At 36.8% G+C, this 25602-nt stretch overlaps 1 protein-coding gene across 2 annotated transcripts; it reads left to right on the top strand.

Moving 5' to 3' along the window:
- The first annotated feature begins 1304 nt into the window (after positions 1-1304).
- On the top strand, positions 1305-24566 carry LOC581745 (cell division cycle protein 27 homolog). 2 transcript variants are annotated; one of them, XM_030974033.1, is made up of 20 exons: positions 1305-1491; positions 3615-3690; positions 4337-4484; positions 5141-5266; positions 5964-6061; positions 7515-7687; positions 8066-8274; positions 9294-9396; positions 10334-10452; positions 11241-11322; positions 12362-12596; positions 13698-13867; positions 14401-14553; positions 15512-15592; positions 16427-16554; positions 17200-17317; positions 18841-18969; positions 19551-19625; positions 20384-20558; positions 21565-24566. In XM_030974033.1, the coding sequence occupies exons 1-20, from the start codon at positions 1468-1470 to the stop codon at positions 21666-21668; spliced, it is 2526 nt and encodes an 841-aa protein (XP_030829893.1). In that variant the 5' UTR covers positions 1305-1467; the 3' UTR covers positions 21669-24566. The 2 variants fall into 2 exon arrangements, with proteins under 2 accessions (XP_030829893.1, XP_030829892.1); XM_030974032.1 differs by having other exon boundaries at positions 13695-13867.
- The last annotated feature ends 1036 nt before the right edge of the window (positions 24567-25602 follow it).

Below are 25602 nucleotides of genomic sequence, written 5' to 3'. Positions count from 1 at the left end.
GGGCACTTGTCAAAGTAAAAGGGGGACTTTTCCTATGTAAAAAGGGGCACTTCTTACAAAGTTAAAGGTGCACTTTTCCTATGTAAAAGGGGGCACTTTGGGGGGACCTGAAAAAGTGGGGCACCGTGCCCCCCTGCCCCCGAGAGCGCCGCCTCTGACACGGAACAACAATTTCTGATTATAAACCAGAACTGCACATTGATTTTCCATGATTTAAGCGATTTGTTATCTTCTGCGCATGATATAGATTAACATGTGTAAAATCACTATCTTGATTCTGTCCCGGCTTATTGGGGGTAACCCTCATGAGATCATAGTTGCATCGATATAGGCGCTATATAAAAGCGGAATATTATTTAAGTAATACGAAATAAAAAATAATAATAATAAAACGACGTTTATAAAGTCTAACAAAATACAATGAAAAAAAAGTATATATTAAACCTACAAATTACAATGCATACTTTTCAATTCAATTTCAATTTATTTATTTCCAACAAAACATTACAAATCAATCATTATAAACATTTACAACAAAATGTAGACATACATATTGGAAACAGAGGGGTCCACTAAAAATCAATTAAGTTGTACAAGTGTGAACACCTCAACTAGTTAGGAATGAGTGGGTGTCGATACTTTGAAGGGATTTAGACAAATTCAAGCTCCAAAATGTATTACCCTAGCCGCCATGAAGCAATTTTACTTTTTATAATTCAGAGCAATAGAAATATTATAAGTTATATCACTGCAAAATAATTACATGAGTAACTTTCTTCTCAGGGGTAAAAATCGATCTCCCATATCTGCCCACATCCCATTGCTGTCAATTTTAAGATATTTTCCCCTAAAAAACAGCCAGGCAAATTGCTGTCTTCCTTTTTCTATGATCACTTTAAGATCAGTCAAATCTTCCTTCTTGATCACTACTCATCTCCTATTTAAAAAAAAAATATATAATGATATTGATAATAATCAATAATACCACTAGGCCTACTAGTCTAGCTACTACTAATTATAATAACAATTGTAAGAATAAGCCAAAAAGAAGAAGAAGAACAAGAAGAAGTAGAAGAAAAAGTAGAAGAAAAAGTAGAAGAAGAAGAACTAGAAGAAGAAGAACTAGAAGAAGAAGAAGAAGAAGAAGAAGAGGAAGAGCTACAAGAGGGAAAAGGCCATTGACCAGTACAGTAAGCAAAGTATATTTTTTATTAGATCCAATCAGAGGAAGTCTCTCATTGATCGTTTCCGCCCTGCTGATTAACATAAAATTTAGTCCAATGAAAACGGTCGTACATTAACCGTGCACATTCAACTCTTCAGCTCTAGTCAGGGAATCCAAAATGGCGGAATACACTGCGGTTACGGACTGCTTGTAAATTCGTAAAACAACAAGTAATATCAACTAATAAAGTTTTCATCGCTGGAAACTGTACAAGCTGTGTAAAATTTGAAGCTGCCTTGAAAATGGTCATTCAAGAGCCCGTACAGGTATCTATTATTCCTCACGTTAATGTTCTTCTTCCCGTGTCGTGGACTTTTTGTGTGAATGAATGAATGAATGATGACTTGTCGAGCTGTCATGAGAATGAATGGAACATTTTTGACTGTGTCTGTGGCTTGTCTTGTGTTGACGTTGTACAGTACTTGTTGTAGCTGTATGGAAATTAGTGGACTTGGTAGGAAATTGTCTGTGATAGCATATGAATATAATGCTGGAGAGAGCTCAGCGTGGTCAGTGGAGGGTTGTGTGTAGGCAGTAGTAGTAGTACGGCTACGCGGACAATCTATCTAGCCATGCCACCAGCCCACCACTTTTGCCTCGCCCTCGCCCTTGACTTTGTCTTTACTATTTTGGATTTAATGAAATATATCAATAAATTGTATTGTAATGATGCATCAGGCATCATAATGACATAAATATTTGTCCTTTATTTATTGTCTAACAATTAACAAATAACAAGTCAACATGTTGTAAGAAGAAGAAGAAAAGAAAACAAACAATGGTTTATAAACAGTTAAAATCAGTAGAGGCACTGGTCCGAGAATAAGGATGGTTGTTTCTTATTTCAGATCTGCGCATTGGCAATGTGAAAAACGGATTCCGCGATGATGCTCCTTGATGCATTTCATGGTGAACTGGGAATACGTTTTTTCGCATCGCCAGCGCCCCACACCCTCAGAGCGCCGAAAAATAAAAAGGATCGTCTGCAAAAATTGCGGACGATCCTTTTTTTTAGGATGCGGTTTGTACGCGTTTACGAGGATATATCTCGTTTATGTGGACGTCTGGACGATCCTCATTCTCAGACCAGCGCCCCTACTGATGAAATAATGACTTTATTGTGTATGAACATTTTTAAATTACTGTTTCAAATCAACCATCTGGAATCGCAACCTGTCTGGACACACAACTTCTGTTCTGGGTATAAAATGTGATAGCCGTTAACATGCAAAGCCAAAGTAAATAAAATGCGTCTCTTATACATACTAGTAATCACAAATGACAGGCCTTTCCTTTGGCTTGCATGACCAGTCAATTATGGACGAGTCGAGTAATTTATTTTTAGACAGTTGACCAGGCCAGTCCAGTGGCTTTTCCTGACATGCAGCAACAACAAAAAGTGCCATATTATTGTACGTACAACCTGTTTGATGGGGTGTTGGGGTCCAGACACTTTAACAAACGTAAATCCTTCTTTTTTTTGCCTTCATTTTGAACAACAACAAAAATAGCACTTGACCATACTCTCATACCCCGAGAGGGGATCAAAGAGTCAATGAAATTCTAAAAATTTTACAAAATCTTGTGAATATATTTTGTTTATATTGTCCAAAATAAGTCTAGAAGATTAATGAGATATTGCTTGTAAATTTCTTCAAATGGCTGTTTTAAATCAATTGTCCGAACACAATATCTGGGTGTACTAGCAGTAGCAGTAGAGGTGCACAGCCAATATGTAGTAGGCCTATGGGAGACTAGAGAGTAGAGTACATGTAACTGTATCTTACGAAGTTTCCCATTTGCCTTGTACTAAAAACTTCATATTCATATTTTCCCTTAAGAAAATGTTCAATCATACATTCATTATTGCAAAATTTCTCTTTATGCAACCCCTGTATTTAATAAACAAATCTATTCAGTCATCAAGTAAGAAAATGGAAGTTTCTGAAATTTTCTGAACAGAGCAAATGAGAGAGGAGCTCACAAGATACGTTGATGTGGTGCCATGTTGTGTTTTACTGATGACAACTTTAATAAAAATTTTTGACTTTCCTATTTTTAATTGGATATTGCTCAAACTTTCATTAATGTTTCTCTCATTTCATTTGTCTGCTTTTTCTTAAACTAACTTCATATCAGGGTAGACTTTCCCTTTAATCTTTGTAAATCACCAGATATTTATTTTAGATGACAAGAAAGAGATTTAAACAGGAAAATTTTGTTATCCATTTTACATCTTGGTCCTGACTCCTGACTTTAACAAAAAAAAAGAAGAGGAAAACATACAACAGTGGTTATTTTTAGTCAGTGCCATAAAGATTGTTCTGCTACAATGTACATGTAGTACAAAAATGTAATTTAAAGGTTAATGTGTACATTTTATTTTCAGGCGGCCATCTGGCAGTGCTTGAACCACTATGCTTACCAAGATGCCACCTTCCTGGCAGAGCGGCTCTATGCTGAAGGTAAGTTCTTTGTTATTTATAAAGTTGATGTAATTTATGGTTTTGCAGTCAGTTTTGCTCCAGTAGTTGCTATGCTTTAAATTGTATGGTTTTCAAGTGTAAGATGTTTTTTCCTTTTCTTTTTTTTCTCCCTATTTCCTTTGTTTAAAGATTGAAAATGGGGTGGTAATGAATGACTTGGTACAGATGTTGTACAGTTGTACTGTACAGAAAGTTTGTTGTTGTGAAGAGAACAAAACAAATTGTCTAAGTTAACAGTGGGCATATGTTTGTGGGTCTACACTTTTGTCCTAAAACCACATTTGGAAAATTTGTGTTTGTTCTGTGGCCAGAAGTCATGCAAGTTACATGTACTGTACATGTATATATACAAAGTCAAATTGGTCTGAAATTGCGTCTCTTTCTAAGTACAGTCAAGAAATGAACAATTTTGACAATACCGACATTCTTTGTCGTTTCTATTTTTATAAAAGATTATTTCACTGTAAATGTACTGTACATGTACATGTACATGTACACATTGCATTTTTATCACTGTAATTGATGCTCATTTCAACAACTTCATTTACATTAGTGACTGAAATACAGAGTTTTGTGCCCAAGAATTCCTTTCCTCATTACATGTGCCATAATCTGTTTTGTTTAGTTGGGTCTGATGAGGGGCTGTTCCTACTTGCCACCTGTTACTACCGATCAGGCCAGCCAATGAGTGCCTACACCTTGCTACAAACCAAAGGCTGTCCCACTCCGGATTGCAGGTTCCTAATGGCGAGATGCTGCCTGGATCTTGAAAAGTATGAATCTTTATTATGATTATGAGGATGAGGATGATGATGATGATGTTGACGACGACAATGATGATGATGATGGTGGTGGTGGTGTTGATGATGATGATGTTGACGACGATGACGGTGGTGGTGATGATGATGATGATGATGAGGACGATGATGATAATTAGGTGGATGGTGATAACGAGGATGATGATAATGAGGAGGATCTTGTATTAAATTGGATGCAAAAACTTTCAAGAAATCAACTTGAGGGGTCTTTAAAGAGTACTCGCATTGCTAATATAAAAACGGGTTGGATTGTGTACTATGGCATTGTATCATTCAAGCATGTGTCAAGAAAGCAATGGAGATAAACTGCCTTATCAAAGGAGATAAAAGGACATTGAAGTTCCATGCTGGAAATGAATCATCTGCCTTTGTGTCTCGAGTGTCACAAGCAAGCTACATGTAACTGCAACACCTCTGCATGGCAAAAATAAAACATTGGTGCCATGACTGGTATCCAAACCCATCCCAACTTATGCACTTGACCTCATACCTCATGTTTCTTTAATTGCAGACAGCATTCTTTTCATCGAATAAGCTGAAATTTTGCCAAGAGAATGTATTCAATTGTATCAGTCAGCTTCTAACAAAGTCCATTATTTTTCTTGTTTTAGGCTAGCGGACTGTGAAACTGCACTATCAGGATCATCAATACTGAAACCCAACACATGCGATGACATTGTAAATGACTTTAAAGACTCGGCACCCTATGCATTATCAGTACTAGGAAAGTTGTGCAGGTAAGACCTAATGGGACATCATACTTGTATTTTCTGTTAGTTGATCGTTCGTTCGTGTCTCCTTCGATCAATATTAATGTAAAGTTCCTAAATTAAATTAAATTAAATTAAGTTCTGCCATCGCCCGATGGCTGTCTCATTTACAAGGGCCAAGTCTTCATCTGTGCAACCGTTCCGCTGCACTGCAAGATGTGGTCCATCGTCTGAGTCTCTCCGCAGTCGCAGATGATGATGATGAGTTGATGATATCGTATCATGGCTTTGACTTCCTCTACAATTAATATCATTGTAGAGGAAGCATGATTACTTTCGATGTAGAATGAGATTGTGCCTTCTGTTTAAAAAAATAAAAAAAATAAAATAAAAATAAATAGATATTGCACAAATACAAAGTACATTGATTTTCCATGCCTTCCATAACTGCATTTGTATTGTATGCCTATACTAGCAAATTACTGGTACTTGTAAATACATGCAATATGTTTACCTTATTCACTTACGTTCCCTTACTGTATACGTTCTAATGCATGTTTATCAGTGTGTCAATATACTAAGTAGTAAATAGATGAATCAGTTGGGGAAAAGACAGATTGTTATTTGTCTTGTTGGATAGTGTATATAAATATATATTTTGGATAGTGTGATTTGTTATACATGAAGTTGCCTTTGAAGTTGTTTCCTCCCTCTTTTATTGCAGTGAAACGGAAAGGATATCAAAATCGATTGAGGCACACAAGCTTGCCATGAAGCACAATCCCTTCCTCTGGAGTTCCTTTGAAGCCATCTGTGATCTAGGTAATAACACACTCCTTAATTCTTGCCTCCATTTGGCATGCAGAGATGCCAACCGTTACGGTTTCGCCGTATTTGTTACGGTTTTAATGCTCTTGTTATGGTGTTACGGTAAACAATCAAAAGGTTACGGGGAAACGATAAATAAAAGTACATTATAGCGAATGCCGCCTTATCACATAGCCTCCGTACACTGTGCTGCATGTCGCACGCATTTACTCATAAGTTCACTGAATTTGACTACACTGGATAGGCACTTTCGCGCACATGGTCCGTCCACCGCCATCTTGTTTAATTGTGAAACAACACGGCCGCCGTCAATTCTGCTACGTGCGGTCGTGCGTTTTGGGGGGAGCATGGTGGTGGATGATCATGCGCGCGGCGCCCGCAATACCCATTCAAAGTATAGTAGCGAAGACTTCAGTGATTCAGCGGGCGCATTGCAAGTGTGGTATACGGTGTGTTGTTGTTCATGAACGCCGGGCCTAGCGGCCTGGGCTGGTGTGTCTGTGGTAGTGGTGAGTGTACGTATGTGTGTGTAGAATACGAGTTCTGCCATTTGACTGTGGATTCAAATTTGTGGTTCAACGCTTGAACGAGGTGTTTTCTTCCTGAATATTATCATGGATTCATTCAAAAGAGCGAGTACCCGAGGAGGAGATCCTTTGACTGCAAACCGATTTTTAAAAACGTTTTCATGCACATCTTTATTTTTGACTTAAAAATGGTAGGTTTGAAATGCAGTAAGAGTGATTGGGTGTTTGACGTTTCGCGCGAAAATTATGCTGCAGTGTCTTGCGTTCCGGAAAGACCCCCATTCGTTACGGACAAATTTGGTAAATGTTACTGACAGCCCTCCTATAGGGTTGGCATCTCTGGGCATGGCCAGCCATTTAGGGGCCTTGCCATCATCAAGGGGGGGGGGGGGGTGGGGGTGGAAGCACCAATCTTACTCAATGAATGTGCTCTCCCTCTCTTTCATTTTCTTTATTTTTCTTATCATTTTTTCTGTTTTGATAATTCACTGCTGGCCACTTCTATCTATGCATTTTATTTCACTTGCATATGATTTTCGTGGTTCAGTAACCAAAGATGTGATATGATTAAAACTGGTTGCACCCACAAAATGGCTCAATAAAAATTAATGATTATTGATGCTGAGAAATGTAATGATTTTCACTATTCTTTGGAATTTCTTATGACTCCACTCCCCCCCTCCTTTTTTTTTACCCTGAAATTATTGTTTCCTTCATCTTGTAATTCAGGTAATTGGATTCAGTGTGGATGTGGAGTTAGCACTACCAAACATAGCTTTAAATAAAATTTTCTGTACATCCAATTTCCAAGAGAGATGAAAAACATATTTTGTGATCAATACTTTCCATTATTACAGTGTGAATTTTTGTCCTGTTTTTCTAATTATATTCTAAAAATCAATTTTTTTTTCCAAACCCAGGTGAGAAGGTCGATCCCGAGAAGACGTTTCACTTTGCTTCCACGCCAACTGTCACCACCACGCCCAGTCAGCAAGACTCCTACCCTATCCTAGACACAGAGAACATGGGCGGGCCTGGCCACCTCAACACTTCTGCACCTGACGTAACACCAGTACCATCAGAAACACCTCAGGTAGATACTACACGCTTCCTAGCAGGAATTTGTATACCATTGGCATACATATACCTGCCAAACTTCCAAATAATCTGGAATATTCTGATCTTCTGGATTTTTAGGACCTAAAGATTTGACAAAATATATTGCCATAGGGCGGGATTAATTTTCTTCGCCTATACGTTTGCATTTTCATGAAGGTTCTCGAAAGACCCACAGTATTCTGAAGTAATGGCTTTTGTCATGAGTTCTATTAAAGCACAATACTTCCTTCACTTTGTTTCATGGGATGTATTTAAAAGAGTGTGTTAAAAAGACTTGTTAGAAGCAAATGAAACTTAATGATTTAAATGTATTTATGTGGAAATAATCCAAGGCTTCCTCTCTCTCACAAAGGACCAACTGATAACCCAACTCTCTGGTATCAGACCTCTACCGCTGACCACACCCGATTTCAACAGTGACCCGGGCGTTACCCCCGACACCATGATTACACCCTTTACCGTGCCCAGTGCGCCCCTGTCTTCAAGGCAATCCCAAGCCAGGATAGGCAGAATGCACCTCACCTCGCCCTTAACGTCACCCTATAGTCCTCTAACGCCGAGGTACGTATTGATCTGAACGACTTGCACATTACTCTTCCCATGGCAGAGTTTTGCTTTCCAGTTATGTTCCCTTGTACAGTTAACAACTAAATTACCAAGTTTTGTTATTTTTAAGTATGTGTAAAATAGATTTGTCCTGATTGATGTTTCTTGAGAATGTGACATATAAAAGCCCATCGTACTAGTTTGGCCAGGGGGATTAGACCTCCCTGCAAGGTCACTGACAGGTGGTTATCTCATCAAATCAGCTTTCAATTAACATATGAAAAAGAGGATCATGGGGAACCAACAGGCACCGATTTAGGCATTGTTTGCTATATAGAGGGCGCAAGTAGCTATAAGTAGTGCAGTTGGGCTTTATAGCTTACACCTAAACGTAATTCAGCAAAGGCCCTAATTGAACCAGGCCACCTTTCATTCCTGAGTAATGAAAAATACACAAAACATCAAATTTACAAGGGGTACGAGTGATTTAGTTGTTAACTGTACATGGACTTTTTTTTTCTTTCTCTATGACTATCAGATTGAAATAAAAATTCCATATTGTATAGATGAGATTAAAGGAAGGAAGATGTTGTTCATTTACTATTCCTATGTTTATATACATATTTGTATCATTCTTCATTTGAGAGTTAGTAAGCGTTGCATTAATTTGTTTCATGGTTAATGCAAGAACGCCCTTCTGTGTAAATTCCCTGTTAATTTATACTGTATTGTTTCTTTGCTGTTGCAGACAGGAATAATTTTATGTGGAAATTGAAGAAAAAGTATATCCAAGAGTATGTAGCTATACATGTATGTTTCAAATGTATTTTGATGAGCAAATTATCAAATTAGAGAAAACATCGTCAATTAGCATACCATTATGATATACATGTATTTCAGCAATTTTACTAGATTGGTCAGATGTTTTGATGTACAATGTATGTGCCTTTTATACCTAGATCTATACTTCTTCACACCATCAACTAAATTTCCCTTTTCATACCCCCCCCCCCCCCCCCCCCCCCTCCCTCCAGCTTTGGTATTTTACCTCTAGACACACCGAGCCCTACTCCTGGCAATCCAACATCATTTACAGGAGACGGCAATCTAGCTGATGCAAAGGCACCTATCAGAAGAGTGAGTGTCATACATAACTTCACATTGTTCTTGTTTTATACAGTGAAACCTTTCTATAAAGACCACCCAAAGGAAACAAGAAAAATGGGCTTTATGTATAGGTTCCTTTTCAATGAGAAACTTTTTTCAAGGGAAACAAAAATTGTGGTCTCTGTAGACAGGTGGTCACTAGAGCAGGTTTGACTGTACACAGAAAGATAATATTCATAATGGTACTATATTCAGTTTTCAAGGTAAACTGAATAAAGTTGAATTGTTACATCTAATATATTTATCGATTGGAAAATCATGCATTCTTGAAAGTTTCAGGCAAAATGGTTATGATATTATATATTTGTTGATATAGAAAATGGCCTCTTGAAGACCAGAATAATACAATTTTGTGGGGTTTTTAGTAGTATTTTGCTCTTTATTTATTGAATCATGCATCGTTACATTTACTGAATTGCACATGGATATACATTGTATTTTAAAAACAAGTGTACAATTCAAAACAGTATCATTTACAAAATTAGAAGTACACATATATGTCACATGTTTATCCTTAATTTTGTACCAAATGTAAAATAAAGCAAAAATATGAACAAGAAGGAAATGGGGAATATGTACCTAAACAAAATATGAAAGTGAGGAAGAGAGAAGGGAAAGATGTAGAGAAAAGAGGTTAAAAAAGGAAATAGAGAGAGAGAGAGAGAGAGAGAGAGAGAGAGAGAGAGAGAGGGGGAGCAGGAGGAGAGGGGGAAGGAAAGTGAGAAAAAGAGAGATGATAAGAGACAGAGAGATATAGTCAACAACAAAAAGAGCAGGAAAAGACAGAGAGATGGAGAAAGAGAGAAAACGAAAGAGAGAGACAAGAGGTAAAGAAGGGGAAGAGAGAAAGGGGGATCTTGCCAACAATTAAAAATGACATTGTCTATGCACTCATCCTTTCTAATAGGGCACAACAAGGAGAGGCCCACAGGGTATCAAGCCGCCCGTATTCAGCCAATCAGGGAACAGCAGCAACACCAAAGACCCCGCCCTCACCTCATTACACCAAAGCCCCGCCCCTGCTGGGTAAGTACAGGCAAATATGTGGAAACATCCTACAATGCTTGTAAATGATCTTCTTATGTTTATCAGATATCTGAATTTCCATAGAAATTATTTACTTTCTATGATGAAACATTTCCTGATACATTAGAAAATCTGTGTACTTGCACGTTTGTCATTTGTTTGTTCATTTCTTTATCTATTTATTTCATTCTTTCTTCCCCTCCCCCCTTTTCTCCACTCTTTTTTAGTACAGACATTATAAAGTAAAACACAGAAATACATGGTTTTCCTTCAGTAGATGTTTTCAGTATGTTGTTTTCTTAAGTACAGGTTTCAATGGAATATACTGTTCAATGGAAACTAAGATTATGGTCATTCCATATGGATGGTTACTTAAAGCTTATCTGCCATAGTTTACAGGAGGGATTAGACTGCCCTGCAAGGTCACTGGACAGGTGGTTATCTCATCAACTCAGCTCTCAGTTAACATAAGAAAAAGAGGATCATGGGGGACCAATGGTCACCGATTAGGCATTGTTTGTTATATAGAGGGCGCAAGTAGCTACAAGTAGTGCAGTGGGCCTTTAAAAGCAGGTTTCATTCTTCAGTATTTAAATGAAAAGTAAAGTAAAGCTGATTTGACCTTACAAGCTACAAAGAGAAATCGTGCAGATTGTTCCCCTTCTTGAGTGCATAGAAATAGGCTGAAACATGTGCTTCTAAGTGCAATCAAGATCCATGCATGATGCACTCTTCTAACAATATGGTATTTGAATGAATAATGTACCCAACTTCTCTTTGCCATGTAGATCTCCAGTACAACTACTCTTTCCATCAGCTCATGGGGTGAGAAGGAGTTCCCGTCTCTTCAGCAATGCTAACTCAGTTAAGGTAAGTCTATCTGATCATAGCAGTTAATCAAACTGCTGTCTAGTTTTGTGCAAATCCTATTACTATATGTACAGGTACTATGGTGTAAAATTCATCTTGGAAAGTGAAAATGGAGCACCGGGGTATGGTAGTTCATTCCCTTGACTTTCAATCTCAAGGTTAAGCCATAATTCTCAAAATTCTCAAACCACAAAGATATTTATGGTTTTCTTTGAAGGTGTCAATGTGCGACACCCTCTAACAGTAAATTCTCTCAACTATTTTTGAATTTCCCAACCGTTTTTCCGTGAAAATAAGACATACAACAGGCTTTAAAAAATATTTTGACACTTAATTGTCAGGAATGGTATACAGATCCAATTCATTGCTTTATGAGGATTAACATTCACCTGAAATGTAATTAGATTGTAATAATAAAGTTGGGACAATTCAGGAATCGATTAGATCAGTTTTTCCCAATTTTTATCATTAATAATTGTCTGTTTTCAATCAAACTTTCAGATTATCTTTAAATGTACATCTACATTGAAGTCACTACCTTAGCACCATTTTCTTTTATCTGAACAATGTTACCAAGTCCCTTTAATAGGCAATGTATTTCATCCACATATATTTCTCTCTACCCAAGTGTAGAAGTGGTTAAACTACTAGGATAACATTTTGCAATGATATTTGCATTGATCATGATGGCTCTTGATGCTATAAAAGTCTTGGTAAAGATTTCCAAAAACCCAAAGGAACATGTTTGTCACGTTATGTATATAGTGTGTTATCGCATCATATAAGCTTACTAGCTTGGTTTTTACTGGCACTGGACTAAGCATATTTTACTGTAAATTAACAAGTGCTTTGTCCACACACCATTCCAGCCATCCGTGACACTTCTTGTAGTTACTCGCCTCACCTACATGATCCCAGTTTAGCCTCCTGAGTGAGCTGCCAAAGGGATAACCCAACTGAGTACCAAGTCATTTGTCTTGATTTGTATTTTTAATTTCAATAATTTTTCACAATTTTCCTCTTTCTTTCCTCTTGACAGGAAAACACAAGTGCAACTACCAAGACCACCACAAATAGAACAAAAACGGGTGTGAGTAAAGTGCAGAAGGGTAAGACGAGAGCAAGAACAACAAGAAGTTCTACAATTACAAAACCACCGGACCTGGACGATATAACCAAGCTAGAAAATCAGAAATCCAATGAACTCAATAAAGCCAATAATGCAGTTGCCAATCTGCAGCTCCATATCGCCGACATGCAGAAGTCATCAGCAGGTATGTATTAAGGCTGTGCACAGCAGTGTAATGAGGTACCCGAGTACACTCCCAGGCTTAAAAGCGAATACTCGAGTATTCGGACGCCAAGTTTTTTAATAATTTTTTTGAATTTTTTGATTTTTTTTTTTTTTGATTTTTGATTTTTGATTTTTTTTTTGCCACCACCATACCACTGGAGCAATATCCCAGGTCCGTCGCCGAAAACGCATGCAATTTTACTTCGAGTTGCAGTTGAAGGCGCAGATTTAATGATAATAATAACAGTGAACAATGCTGTTTTAAAAACCAAAGATGGCAGAATAATCCATTTTCAACCGGACAGTGCCAGGTGACCGGGAATTTTTTTTTTTTTTTTTGCGGACGAATATTCGAGTACGAAAAATCGTGCTCGAGTAGTCGTCAACATTGCGGATACTCGAGCATTTGACTACTCGTCGCAGCCCTAGTATGTATGAATTAATTTGATGAAAAATTGGCTCCTAATTGATATATACATGTAGTGTATATGCTTCATATGAAGATATAGGAAGGTGTGATGCTCCTCAATTAGATATCTTTGCAAGTATGTGCATTACTTGTGATATATAATACTCAATTGTAGATAAGGGACTTTCAATGGTAAGAGACTCTCAATTTTTTTTAAAGTACACTGTATTCATATGACTGCATAAAACTAACAATAAACTCCACAAAATGTTAAGCGGGTATACATTTTGAATATCAATTAAATCTCGTTGTATACATGTACATGTTTAGAGTAGATGATTTTAGATATTGTAGTTATGAATTGTCTTCCCTAAAGTAAGCTGCAGACAATGATAAAATAGTTAGTTTGATGTATCGTGAAGCAAAAGTAATCAGGGAGGAAAGTTCAATTGAAGAACTTCAAAATTCCACATAGTTTTGTTTAAAATCACTGGTCATGATGTGCTGTTATTTCTTAAGATTCTGTTGTAAATTTATGTTAAGTATGTTAAAAAAACAATATATAATGCATCTCCTTGCGTCATCCTTTGATAAGAAACACTTTATTTCGAAAAATACAACTAGCAGCTCACGTTGAAAGTAATAATAACTCCTTTTCTCTGTGTGCAGAAGGGCTTCTTCGCTTACTACGAGATGTTGGCAAAGCCTACCAGGCGCTAAGCCGGTATGATCTAAAGAAAGCTGTGGAGCTCTTCAAATCCCTTCCACCTCAACACTACAACACAGCATGGGTGCTATGTCAGGTTGGCAAGGCGTTGTTTGAGATGGCTCAGTATCACAAGGTACATGAATACTATTTTGTTTAGTCAGTAAATACTTTCATTAATTATATGACACAGCAAAACTGTGATAATTTTTGGTGATGACGTACAGTGCAATACGCTTATCCTTTCTGTATCTTATAACACAGTGCTCAGTGAATTTGTGCAAGCCGTTGCCATGCATTTATCCTTTAAAAAAAAACATGGCAACTTTTTTGCGGTGGTTTACTGTGCCATATCTGAACAGACCCTAATGCCTCAGTCACACCTTTGCGTATTTCGCTTGCTTTTTGCTGCGTATTCATGGCAAGCCGTTTTAACATTTATTCCTATTTATTTATATCAAGAGATGATTTTCTGTTGTAAAGCAATGGTAATTCTTGATGTCAAGAAATAGGAATAAATGTTAAAACGGCTTACCATAAATACGCAGCAATATGCAAGCCAAATGCGCAATGGTGTGACTGAGACATCAGAGACCTTGTTTGGAGCTTAACCTCATGCAATCTGCCACATTCATAATTGCTTTTATTTTTTTCTGGTTTACCTTTCAGGCGGAGGCAATATTTGCAGAAGTGCGGAGACTAGAGCCCCACCACCTAGGTTACATGGAGATCTACTCCACGACATTATGGCACTTACAGAAGGAGACTGCGCTCTCCGCCCTTGCACAGGATCTCACAGACTTAAATCCAGAATCTCCTCAGGTAAGGCGCAATTCTCGCTACCCCAAATAGCGATTCTGCCGAGATCCGGGGAAAATCCTGAAAACGCCCATTGCATTATGGGATAGCTTTTCGACATCACAGCTTCCTGTGCAGGCGTTCGTGATCACAACCCTCTCTTTCACGGTAGAGTTTAACGGCCTTTTGTGCTAAAGTCACTAATTCTGCCCGAAGCTTTCCATTGCATATTATAATCTGTACAAATTACACTGATTGGCATCGATTTTAGCGTGCGTGAAAACTCTGCACAGCGAACACAGGCGCTAGCGCCAGTGGGATGGGACTCTATACCGGAAGTTGCAGTGACGACCCGAGAGAGTGAAAATTACCTCGTCTCGCGAATTTCGAGATTTTCGTACCTATTTAGGGTAGCGAGAATTGTATATCAGGGGGATGTTTTACAAAACTTGTCATCAGTGACAAATGACAGTTGTTGTTATAAGCTACTGAAATCCTTGCTTCTGATTGGTTATCAGCAGATTTGTCACTGATATTTGTCATTTGTCATTGAAAAAAGGCTTTGTGAAACGGCTTCCAGGTGATCCAACATTTGTTGTGGCGACATTTACTCTGGAGCTAAGTTCTTCTAGTTCATCAAAGCTGAAGGGTTAGGATTGGGATTACTATTGGGTGATATATTTAGGTTTAGGGTTGCAGATAAGTATGGTGTTTTGTATAGGGTTAGAATTAGGAATTTGAGTTATGTATGAACAGGTGGGCGTGGAATGTCCAATGAGTCTGTGTTTTAAGTATTTGATGTTTTATGTATCATAAATTTATCATGTATTCATAATAGTATTCATAATTGCTTTTATAAATACAAAAAAATGTTTTGATGTTGATTGTTAGTCATGAGGCTATTGTTGGTCCTGTCTTCATTTTGTGAGATTCTTAATGCTACATATATGCTTTGATTATGCTTTATTTTTGTTTTATTCAGGCCTGGTGTGCAGCTGGAAACTGCTTCAGTTTACAGAAGGAACATGACTCTGCTATCAAGTTTTTCCAAAGAGCAATACAGGTAGGTCACCAAGCAATATTATTCTTACAGTGGATTTGGATCAAGAAAATATTTAGAGTAATATTTGTTGACACATTATATAAACCTTGACCCATGATCAGAGTCTGTTGAACCTCTAAGTTACTCCCCCCTCATGGTCCAATATTTCAATTATTGGAAAAAATAACATTGCGCATTTCCATAAGTATTGAAGATGCTACCAAACACCCAGGCTAAACAGTGGATATGCACAGCAAGATGTGTGTAGCGAAATAATTCATTTAGACAAGCTTTAGAGTGAATTTCTCCCGCAGAGAAGAGAATATTCGAGATGTGTCCTAGAAGATTGATTTTCTACTTTCACCAATCTGAATTATTACCTCTTTACTTTCACTTTTTTACAAAATATCCAGCCGCCTATTTTTACTATTTCACTTTCTAGATAAATTTTTTTTCTTCTTTGAAGTAGTGTAGCTTGCAGCGTATTATGGCCAATACACCAGTTTATGGTTACAACAGTGCACATGCGCAGACATGGGCGCCATTTTAATTTACAAGTAAACAAACCTTTGACCTCTAGAGGTCAGTGGTTTACGTGTAATCAAGAAAGCGCCTATGCAAATATGATGTGAGCGCACAGCACAGGCAGTGCTCTGAAAACATTACCGTAAACTGGTGTATACAGTAGGAGAAGGACATTGTTATTTTTTTTTATTTTTTATTTATTTTTTGTTGTTGAGGGGACAGCCTTTCCGTGCTCATGATATACAATTAGTGTGCAACATGTGGTACTTCTAAACACCAGCTACTATTTGAAACTTAATCCTGTTGATTATTTTCTGTCCATGTTCCCAGGTGGATCCCAAGTTTGCCTATGCGTACACGTTATTGGGTCACGAGTACGTAGCTACAGAGGAACTAGACAGAGCCATGGCCTGCTTCAGAAATGCTATAAGGATAAGCCCTAGACATTATAATGCATGGTAAGCGGTAGAATTATTGATGTATTAATAACAATGATAAATACTTGGTTCTTTTATAACGCATATCAATTGAGGATCTACACTTTCGAAGAGCTTTGGAATCCTCAGCTTTAGCTTTGACAACCATTCATAACATACCATGCATTTCAAAGAATGGATCCTTCCAGATACCCACTAACTACACCAGGGTAGAGAGTGGCAAATGTAGGTAAATTCTTGCATAGGTCATTAGTGTCTCTGCTAGGGCTCAAACCTATAACCTTCACATCCCCTCAAGCCTTAACTTTGACACCAAGAAAGGACGCGATATAATCAATATTTTAGGACAACACTTGGTTTGCTGAATTTTTTTGTTCCTCACTCTTTATAATATGTGATTTGGTGAGTTTATGGCTGGCACTTTGATTTATTTCTGCTACAGTTATAATGCCAAGGCTTTACCAGTCAGTATGTTTTTATACAAATGTAATCATTCATCTTACATTAACGCATCTCATGAATCTGTACTAAAACTGTGGCTTGCCATTCATTTGAGTAACTTCAATCAATTGAAGTTTTTTAGGCCACTCATTCATGTTGTTATACCTCCTAAGCATGCCATCCAAAAAGTAATATTCATGATTTCATTTTTGTTTTGTTCGTCAGGTACGGTACTGGTATGATCTACTATAAGCAGGAGAAGTTTGCCCTTGCCGAGATGCATTACTGTAAAGCACTTGCCATCAACCCCCAGAGCTCTGTATTACTGGTTCATATCAGTGTTGTAAGTATCATTTACTTTGATTTTGTTTTCATTGAAGCTTTCAATTTTTATATGAAGGATGTCATCTGCTATCAAAACTGTATTGAAGCATGCTTAACCCTAATAAGGCCGGGGGGGGGGGGGGCCATTATGGCCCCCCCCTCCACGATTTTTCTGATTGTTCGAGAACGCATATGGATGGCGCCTCGCCGCTCGCTGAATTTTTTCTTTAGAGTCTTGCGCATCTTTAAAAAAAAAAAAAAAAAAAAATCAGACCTATAGTTACAAGGTCACGTGACCTTTTGTCTTTGCATGTCAGCCCGAATGTCAGCCCGAAAATCGCTCATTTTTGTGATTTGTGTACAAAACATATGGAAATGTCATTTTTCCTAAAAATAGATCAAACATTGGTTATTGGGTCTTGTTTAAAGTTTAGGTGGTTGTTTTGGGAGTCAAAATAGTTGAATTGTAGGAAGAAATGAAAAAAAAAAAAAACAATAACATAAATAAGTTTAAAAAACAATGAAATACATAAGAAATTATCAAAACAAGAGATAACATAAGGAATAAGCTGGCTCTTCCAATTTTTTTTGTCGTATTATTGTTCCAAATGGTCTAATGAATATATGTAGTGAAAAAGAATGCTTAAATATGAATAATATAGGATTTATGGGTAAAAATGTGATTTTATGACGTTATTTGCATAAATTACCATAAATATGCAAATGAGGGATTTTTTTCAAAAAATTGAAATTATCATATTGTTCTATACACTTCACTTGACATGCGTGCAAATTTTCGCGGAGATCGGCCGTTTTACGGCCGAGATCTTGGGGGGGGGGCCATAATGGCCCCCCCCCCCCCCCCCCCCCCCCGTAGTAAGACTTCAAATAGCCCGGCCTTATTAGGGTTAAGTCATGTTGGTTCTTATCTTTCTTTTTTTCTTTCTTTCTTTCTTTTTAATTCTTTAAAGACCTTTGGAATTAATTTTTGGACAAAATAGTATAACTTGAGTAGACCCATTATTCTGTAGAACACAAATATTGTGTAAAGAAGTTGCATAGTTTGTTTTATCATATTCATCCACCAAGATATGGGTATCAAATATGTGCAGTAATTTTGGAGAAAGTTGTTGGTGTACATGTAACCCTTAAGTACAGATTATTGAGCTTGACGTGGTTATTTCTATTGAGGGCTGATAATATTGCTGACACAGTACATTGATAGTCTTAAAATATATTATCACTGCTGCACAAAATTCCCCAAATACATAGCAGTTGATAAAAATACCTTTACTACCAATCCCACATGCAACTACTTCAATTCATAGCTGTAAAGGATTCCTATTATTTGGCCTTCAAGCTAATGTTTTGAACCCCAGATTCCTCTCTTTTTCTGAAATATTTTGGGTGAAAAGTATACAAAATACACTGTATTCCTAATTTTGCCTTGAGAGATTCCTAATTTTTTGCTGTGAAAGGTTGGCAGGTAAGTAATTGTGGTATTGAAATTCACCAGATGGTTTTATTTTCTCCATAAACCAGGTTCAACATGCACTTCACAAGTCAGATCAAGCCCTCGCTACCCTAGCCAAAGCCGTGCGCCTTGATGCAAACAACCCTCTCTGTAGATTTCACCGTGCTTCAATATTGTTTGCTACCGAGAAATACCAGGTAGGAGCAGTGAAGAGAACTTGTGAAGTGCTATTTGCATATTATAATGCAATAAATCACTTTTAAATTTTAAAAAGAAGACAAAATAAAGAGACAACAAAAAAACCGTGCGGCAAAAATTAGCAAAATTATGTGTAAATGAATTGCAAGTGGAGCCGGACAAAAAAGTTTAACTGCTTTCAACAAAGGCCCTAAAAATGGTACTTATGTTTAATTTTGTGGTGTAATGTATATACGTTAAAAACAAGAATGTGAAGAGCCCAATGCCTTGTCATGTTATTGTGCCACAACTTTTTTTTTTTAGCTACGCCCAGTAATTTTGAGTGAGGCTTCAAAGTGTGTAGAACACAGCTTTGCATTGAATGCAAGTTTATAAGTAGAAAAGAAATTGTGTGAAAATGATGAGGACTGGTGAGACAAAGGGAAATACACAATTAATGTGATGCAGCATATATATGTTCCTAACAGCTAAGAAGTTTCAGAGCATGCACTTTTCAAGAATAAATTATGTAGTGCAAATCAAACGGGTTAATCATTATTCATATATTCGTGCATGACATTTGTACCCGTTTCATCTGCAGGATGCCTTGAAAGAACTAGAAGAAATGAAACAGATGACTCCATCAGAATCATTAGTCTACTTCCTCATAGGCAAGGTATGTTGAAAATCAATTTCCCATTTCAAATTAATAATAATAATAATAATAATAATAGGCATTTCTATAGCGCCCTCTATCTAGAAATTCTATTCCGAGGTGCACTAATTATTACACCGGCTTTAGCCTAGCTGCCATGACAGTGCTCCAGCATTTCAAGGAACTATTCTTGCCAGGTACCCATTTACCTCACCTGGGTCGAGCAAATGAAGATTAATGCCTTGCCAAAGGACATTAGTGCCGTGATCGAACCACGACCTTTGAATTTCAAGTCGAGTGCTTAGACTACAACAAAATTCATTTTGTTTCTGTCATTATAGAGAATGTGTGATTCAAATATTGTTTATATCAATGTGAGAGTACAAATGAATAAAAATTACAATTTGTAAGAAAAAAAACAAGTCTACTTTTAAAGCAGATCGATAAGCCATAAATTGATCACCCTCAATACTAAATACTGGACATGAAATCATTTTACATTTGAATGTCTTCAATATTTCTTTATCCTTTTCCTTTTCATCCTTGATTTTCTAAATGCCTGATTACTAATACATAGCTGTCTACTTATCCATAATAGAGAAATAATTCCTATTCTATGGCCTCCAAACAAATGTTGTGATTCCTAGATTCCTCCATAATATGTTAAAGCAAACATAGTGATGTGGAATGATAAAAGGTTTGTTCATATAGCTCCAGAATGTGACCAATCCCCACACCCCAAGGACTTGTAAACATTTACAATTTGTTTCGATTTACAGGTTTACAAGAAACTAGGCCAGACTCATCAAGCCTTGGCCAACTTCTCCTGGGCCTTAGACCTGGATCCAAAGGGAGCCAATAGCCAGATCAAAGAAGCTCTAGACAAGCACTATCTACCAGAGGATGACGAACCTGCAGTCCCTGCACTAGCTCAAGCAGACACACCCAGTCAAGGTGACTAGATTTTGATTGTTTGTTTTAATATGTATAAAAAAAACGACATCATGCAATTGGTAAAACAATAACGAATAGATATTATGAATTACAATATAAAACAAACAGCTGAATAGCCCATATTCAGTGGTATCGTTATGATGCCATTGGTCTTCCATGGGGACCAGAAATGGTATAGTAAAACAATACAATATACATTAACAAACGATAAAGAAAAATGGTGAAACATAAATTTCCAAGCAAAATATAGTATGAAATTAAATATCCAGGACAGACAGTATAGAGAAAAGAAAGTAGTATTTTCATAGAAACAGAATTGTATGAAATAAACTACAAATAAATGTGAATTATCGATGTTGATTGGGTTTCTGTTTGTTGTCATTAGGCAAAAAAATGAGATATTTAAATATTTTCAGACATAGCTTGTAAATGAACTGTAACAATCAAACATAAGTCTTTTGATATTGGATGTTAATTACTCGCAAATGAGTGAAGGGTCAGAAATTTCTATCAGTTAAGTTGCGGTACGCTTCAATGTAAAATATTGATTGGAATCTGTCAATGCTGGTTCTTTAGAAAGGTGGCAAATTTTGTCAAGATAAAGGTTGTGAACTTGTGATAAATTTAAAAATCAGATGGGAGTCATTTGGTAGTGGTCATCAAACTCCCACAATGAATACTGAGTGTTGGCAAGTTACTACCCCTGTCTTGCCATTTAAAATGTTTAAATAATTACATAGTTTTCACGTAACTTGTCAGAAGAATGTCTTCTTTTGGTAAGAGTACGTTGGTTCTTCATTGTTTTTAAAGTCTTTTATGTAAGGAATCATGCCTCAAAATTATGGCAAATCACCATGTTGTATGGCCAGATGTTTTTGAGTTTCAGAAGATAAAAAGCTGTTCCTTTCCTGTGAATGTTCCAATAGACTTTTTCCAAAGTGGTAGTTTGACCTTTGACCTTCTTCTTCATTGGTATGTATTTTTCATTTCTTTCCATCATGCACAGGAGGTATTGAAGACTCTGACGCAGCAGGGGATATATCGAGGGAAAGTTTACTCGATGGAGAGGACATGCAACTCCAAGCAAATGAGAGCGACGAGAGTTTATGATCATCACCAAACATTTAAATGCATGCATAGGACTATGACGTTAGAACTTGGATGGGAGCACCCGACATGAATGTCCTCTTGTGGGCCTGCAGTGTGGTGTCATGGAAGATGTGTCTGTCAGACTAGCCCTTGGAGAAATATCCATGAATGGGCAACTTTTGCAGGGATTACATCGATGTACTCTGATGCTAGCAAGAACAAGAGGAGCTTGAAATTTGAATCTCTCGTCGCTTGTGAATCAGACATACACAAATCCAAACCCTCCCCCTCCCCCTTCCCATATCCATCTTCCCCCTCCCTCTTCCCCCTCCCTCAGAGGGAATCCAAGATGGATTGCAGGATTTCCTAAATCAGAATTAAAGGTTGGGTAATTCTTCCCCCCCCCCCCCATATTCTTGATGCATCCGGGATTGACTACAAGAAAGACTCCCTATGTTATAATCAATTGCTATACAACAAGAAGCTTTCACAACATGGGATTATTGCAAATTGTCAAGGATAGCCATTTTCATTGCAAGAAATTTCAGTAAATTGCAAAATGTAGTATTGTCTTAACTGTAATTCAGTAATTACCTGGCGTAAAAGTTCTTTGGATCTGAAATTCTCACAAAATTCACGAACATTTCATGCACGCCAAAGTATCTGGTTTTATAGTAGTGGTTCTATCTAGAACAAGAATAGAGCAAAATGGGATTCAGACTGATGGAAAATCTCCATCTCTACCACTTTCCATTTTTGGGTACCTCATACATACAACATAATACAACTTTTCTTAACTCACAATGTCATTTTGATGAATGAACAAATTGATGTAAAAGCTGCAACATCCATCAAAGTGACATGCCAAAAGATCATTAAGGTTTTCATGTTACTCTGCGTTTGATTACAATGACAGGTGTAGTTATGCTGCTGCAATGTATGTTCCTGCACAAAGGATTATCAAAAGTACCCTCTTTGTGTAAACAGTTCATCATACCTTGTTTGTGTTTTACCTTTTCAAGAAGATACAACTATGTAGTAATAACAAACTACTGGTAGCTAGGATTTGTTTTCTTCCATAACTCTCATACCTGATATATGTTGACATTCAAAGGGCAATCCAACCCTGTAATAAGTTCGTTTGTATGAAGGCAGAAACATCAGAGAAATAGAATGGTGATAGTTTAAAATAAATCTAACCATTAATAAGAAAGTTATGAATGTTTGAAATATGAGATCACTACAGCTATGTGGATCTCAAATTGGCAATTTTGTCATTGGATTGTGACGTAGTGGCAGATAATTCTCCAGTTTGTTGTGTACACAAATATCACTAAGTCTGTCGGTGTTTTCCCCAAGTGCCTTCACTTTTGGGGCACTGCTCAAAACATATTATGGAGAGTTTGTTGTTACAGGTTCTCTTAAAAGAAAAAGCCCATTAGGTGTATTATGTTTTGATGAAATAACATGAAAGTAGAGCATTTCATGAAATCTAACTTGTCAATTATTGAATCATGTGAAACTTGCAAAGGCCTATCATTCAGATCAATTTTTTTACTCCCACGTTTCTGTTCTGAAGCGAAGTGACATTTTGTAATATGGCATCTAGAATTTGCAGAATGGTAAAGACAATAATCATGTTTTTTAACAATTAATTAGTCATACCTGTGGTTGACTTCAAATTGTCTTACATAGACCAATGAGAATCATAGCTTTCATCAAAAAAACAGCAGATATGAGTGTTTTCTTTAGGAAGCTATGTTCTGTTGGAAGCACAGATGCATTTTTTCAGGCTTTTGCCTTATTTCAGGCCCTGTCCCCTCTATGTTACAGGCTTTAAATTGTACAATATACACAATTTATTTTAAATTATGTAGGGCTTCAACATGTCCGAGTCTCCCTTCAGACTCCATAGGAGAAACCTGGTAACCTGTGCAAGTTTACATTGCGTAATTATGCACATTATTAAAGGTTACTTACTACATGCTCCCCAGGGAGTGGAGAATGTGCATACACTGGTGCAGTTAAGCCCGAGTCCGATGACCAGGGTAATACTGCGCCTAGAAACAAAGTATTAGGTGCGTTATAAATGTGATTTATTATTATTATTATGTATTGTTTTGCCCTGAAGTCATAATCTTAAATGAAATTGAGACATGGTTCACTTGAGTCAAAGATATGCCATGTATAATGAAATATTGGCATTACTTGAAATACATGGGACAAGTATGGAATAATGGTCTTTAAAGAATTAGCCCAAGTAATTCCCCCTCAATGTTTAAAATGTTCTTTTTTTAAATCGAAAATGGCATCTTTGGATTTTATTATTTTGTAATTTGTGTCCTGTTGTGCCAGATATGAACAATAAGTTTGTTTTCTGTTATAGAATGCAAACATTTATTTCGACTTTGATAAGCAGACGTTCATGAAGTTGGTTAACGTTTTTGCCACTTTCTTGGGGTTTTCTCCATAATGATAGTCATTGTGGTTAAACAGGTATAAGTTTGTACCAAGTTTCATCATTTCCATTTCTTTTTTTTTATTGTATTTTCCCCCAATGTTGTACATCTGCTAGAATTTCTGCAATTTTGTTTTAAAAAGGTCTTGCATCCCTATATGCCATATGTGAATACATGTAATTTCCAATTATATAGCTTTTACAAATTCTTTTCATAGTCGTCTACAATTATGATAGACTGATGAACTGTATTACAGTCAAAATCAGTAATGGCAAAGGGCCTGGAAAGTATGACGGTGTACATGTGTAAATATTGATGTTAATCACATAGTAAACTTAAATATTGTACTGCAGAATATTGTATTAGGAAAGTGATGGCAGAAGATTATCTACCATCAGATATATGTATCATCTTATCTACATGTGAAAATAAAATAAAAATGAATCCATGATAATGATAACATTGTATTTGCGCCCTTGATTCTGTATATTATTGGGGTCCTCCCTTTTTTTAAATCCCCCCTACCTCATATTCATAATTGATAATGATAATAATAATAATAATGATAATCATAACAATAATAATAATATTAATAATAAACATTGGTAAGAATAATAATAATAATAATAAATGATTATAAAAATGATAGTAATTATAATGATATTGATAAAAACTATAATGATGATTATGATGATTATGAAAGTGCTTATAACATGCGGGGGGGGGGGGGTAGGCCTATAGTCTTGACCCCCATGTTCCGTGGATAACTTTAATATCGACCTATTTGTGGAATGTAACGGTATATGCCATATATTATCCACCCTCTCGCCCAAACCTAACAAATGAAGATATATACTGAGATATATATATATATAAATAAATAAAATGAGGATATTTTGGGGCACCATATAGCTTAACTTTGAGGACTGCATGGGGACATCTACCCTACTCTCTGCCGGTTACTCTGCCAACCGCCAACCGTTAAAGATAAAGACCAATATGGTCATGCGATTGCATTGTGAAAGAAACGTGGAATCGATCAGAAAAGGTTGATCATCTAGCATATATGTATTGCCAGTGTACTGCAAGGTTCTGGAATCATCAAAATGATAAGAAATAAATTTGGCCCAGTCTCCATAAAGTTACAAGCACTGTACACAGAAAGATGTATATGGGACTATACGCACGTGCGTGACACGTGCGTTTATCTCTCACACACCAATAGATAAACTAATTTACCAAATATATCAAATAGTTGGCGGTTTCCCGGCAAAATTGTTATCGTGTATTAGTCAAAACATATTCTTTCACATGATTGGTAATAAGAGCTTCCATTTCATTTTTTGAAATTGGGGCGTTTCCAATACTGGTCTAGTTTCGAAATTGTTGATTTTTATATTTATGAGGTGTTTTATTTCCTGAATACCAGAGGTAGTACATATAATCAAAATCACATTCAGAATAATCAAAATACAATTAAAGCAGTTGCTAAACAA

Source organism: Strongylocentrotus purpuratus, unplaced genomic scaffold (genome assembly GCF_000002235.5).
Source record: "Strongylocentrotus purpuratus isolate Spur 01 unplaced genomic scaffold, Spur_5.0 spur5_scaffold_7, whole genome shotgun sequence".
Classification (NCBI taxonomy): domain Eukaryota; kingdom Metazoa; phylum Echinodermata; class Echinoidea; order Camarodonta; family Strongylocentrotidae; genus Strongylocentrotus; species Strongylocentrotus purpuratus.
The sequence above is the reverse complement of the archived record's forward strand: the minus strand, read 5'-3'. Positions and strand labels throughout refer to the sequence as shown.

What these genes read in the sequence shown, in the direction of transcription:
- LOC581745 (XM_030974032.1), top strand. Translation starts at nt 1,468, where the DNA reads ATGGTCATTCAAGAGCCCGTACAG. An exon ending in TGCTGCCTGGATCTTGAAAA is followed by an intron (nt 4,485 to 5,140) that starts GTATGAATCTTT and finishes TTCTTGTTTTAG; the next exon opens with GCTAGCGGACTGTGAAACTG. An exon ending in GTACTAGGAAAGTTGTGCAG is followed by an intron (nt 5,267 to 5,963) that starts GTAAGACCTAAT and finishes CTTTTATTGCAG; the next exon opens with TGAAACGGAAAGGATATCAA.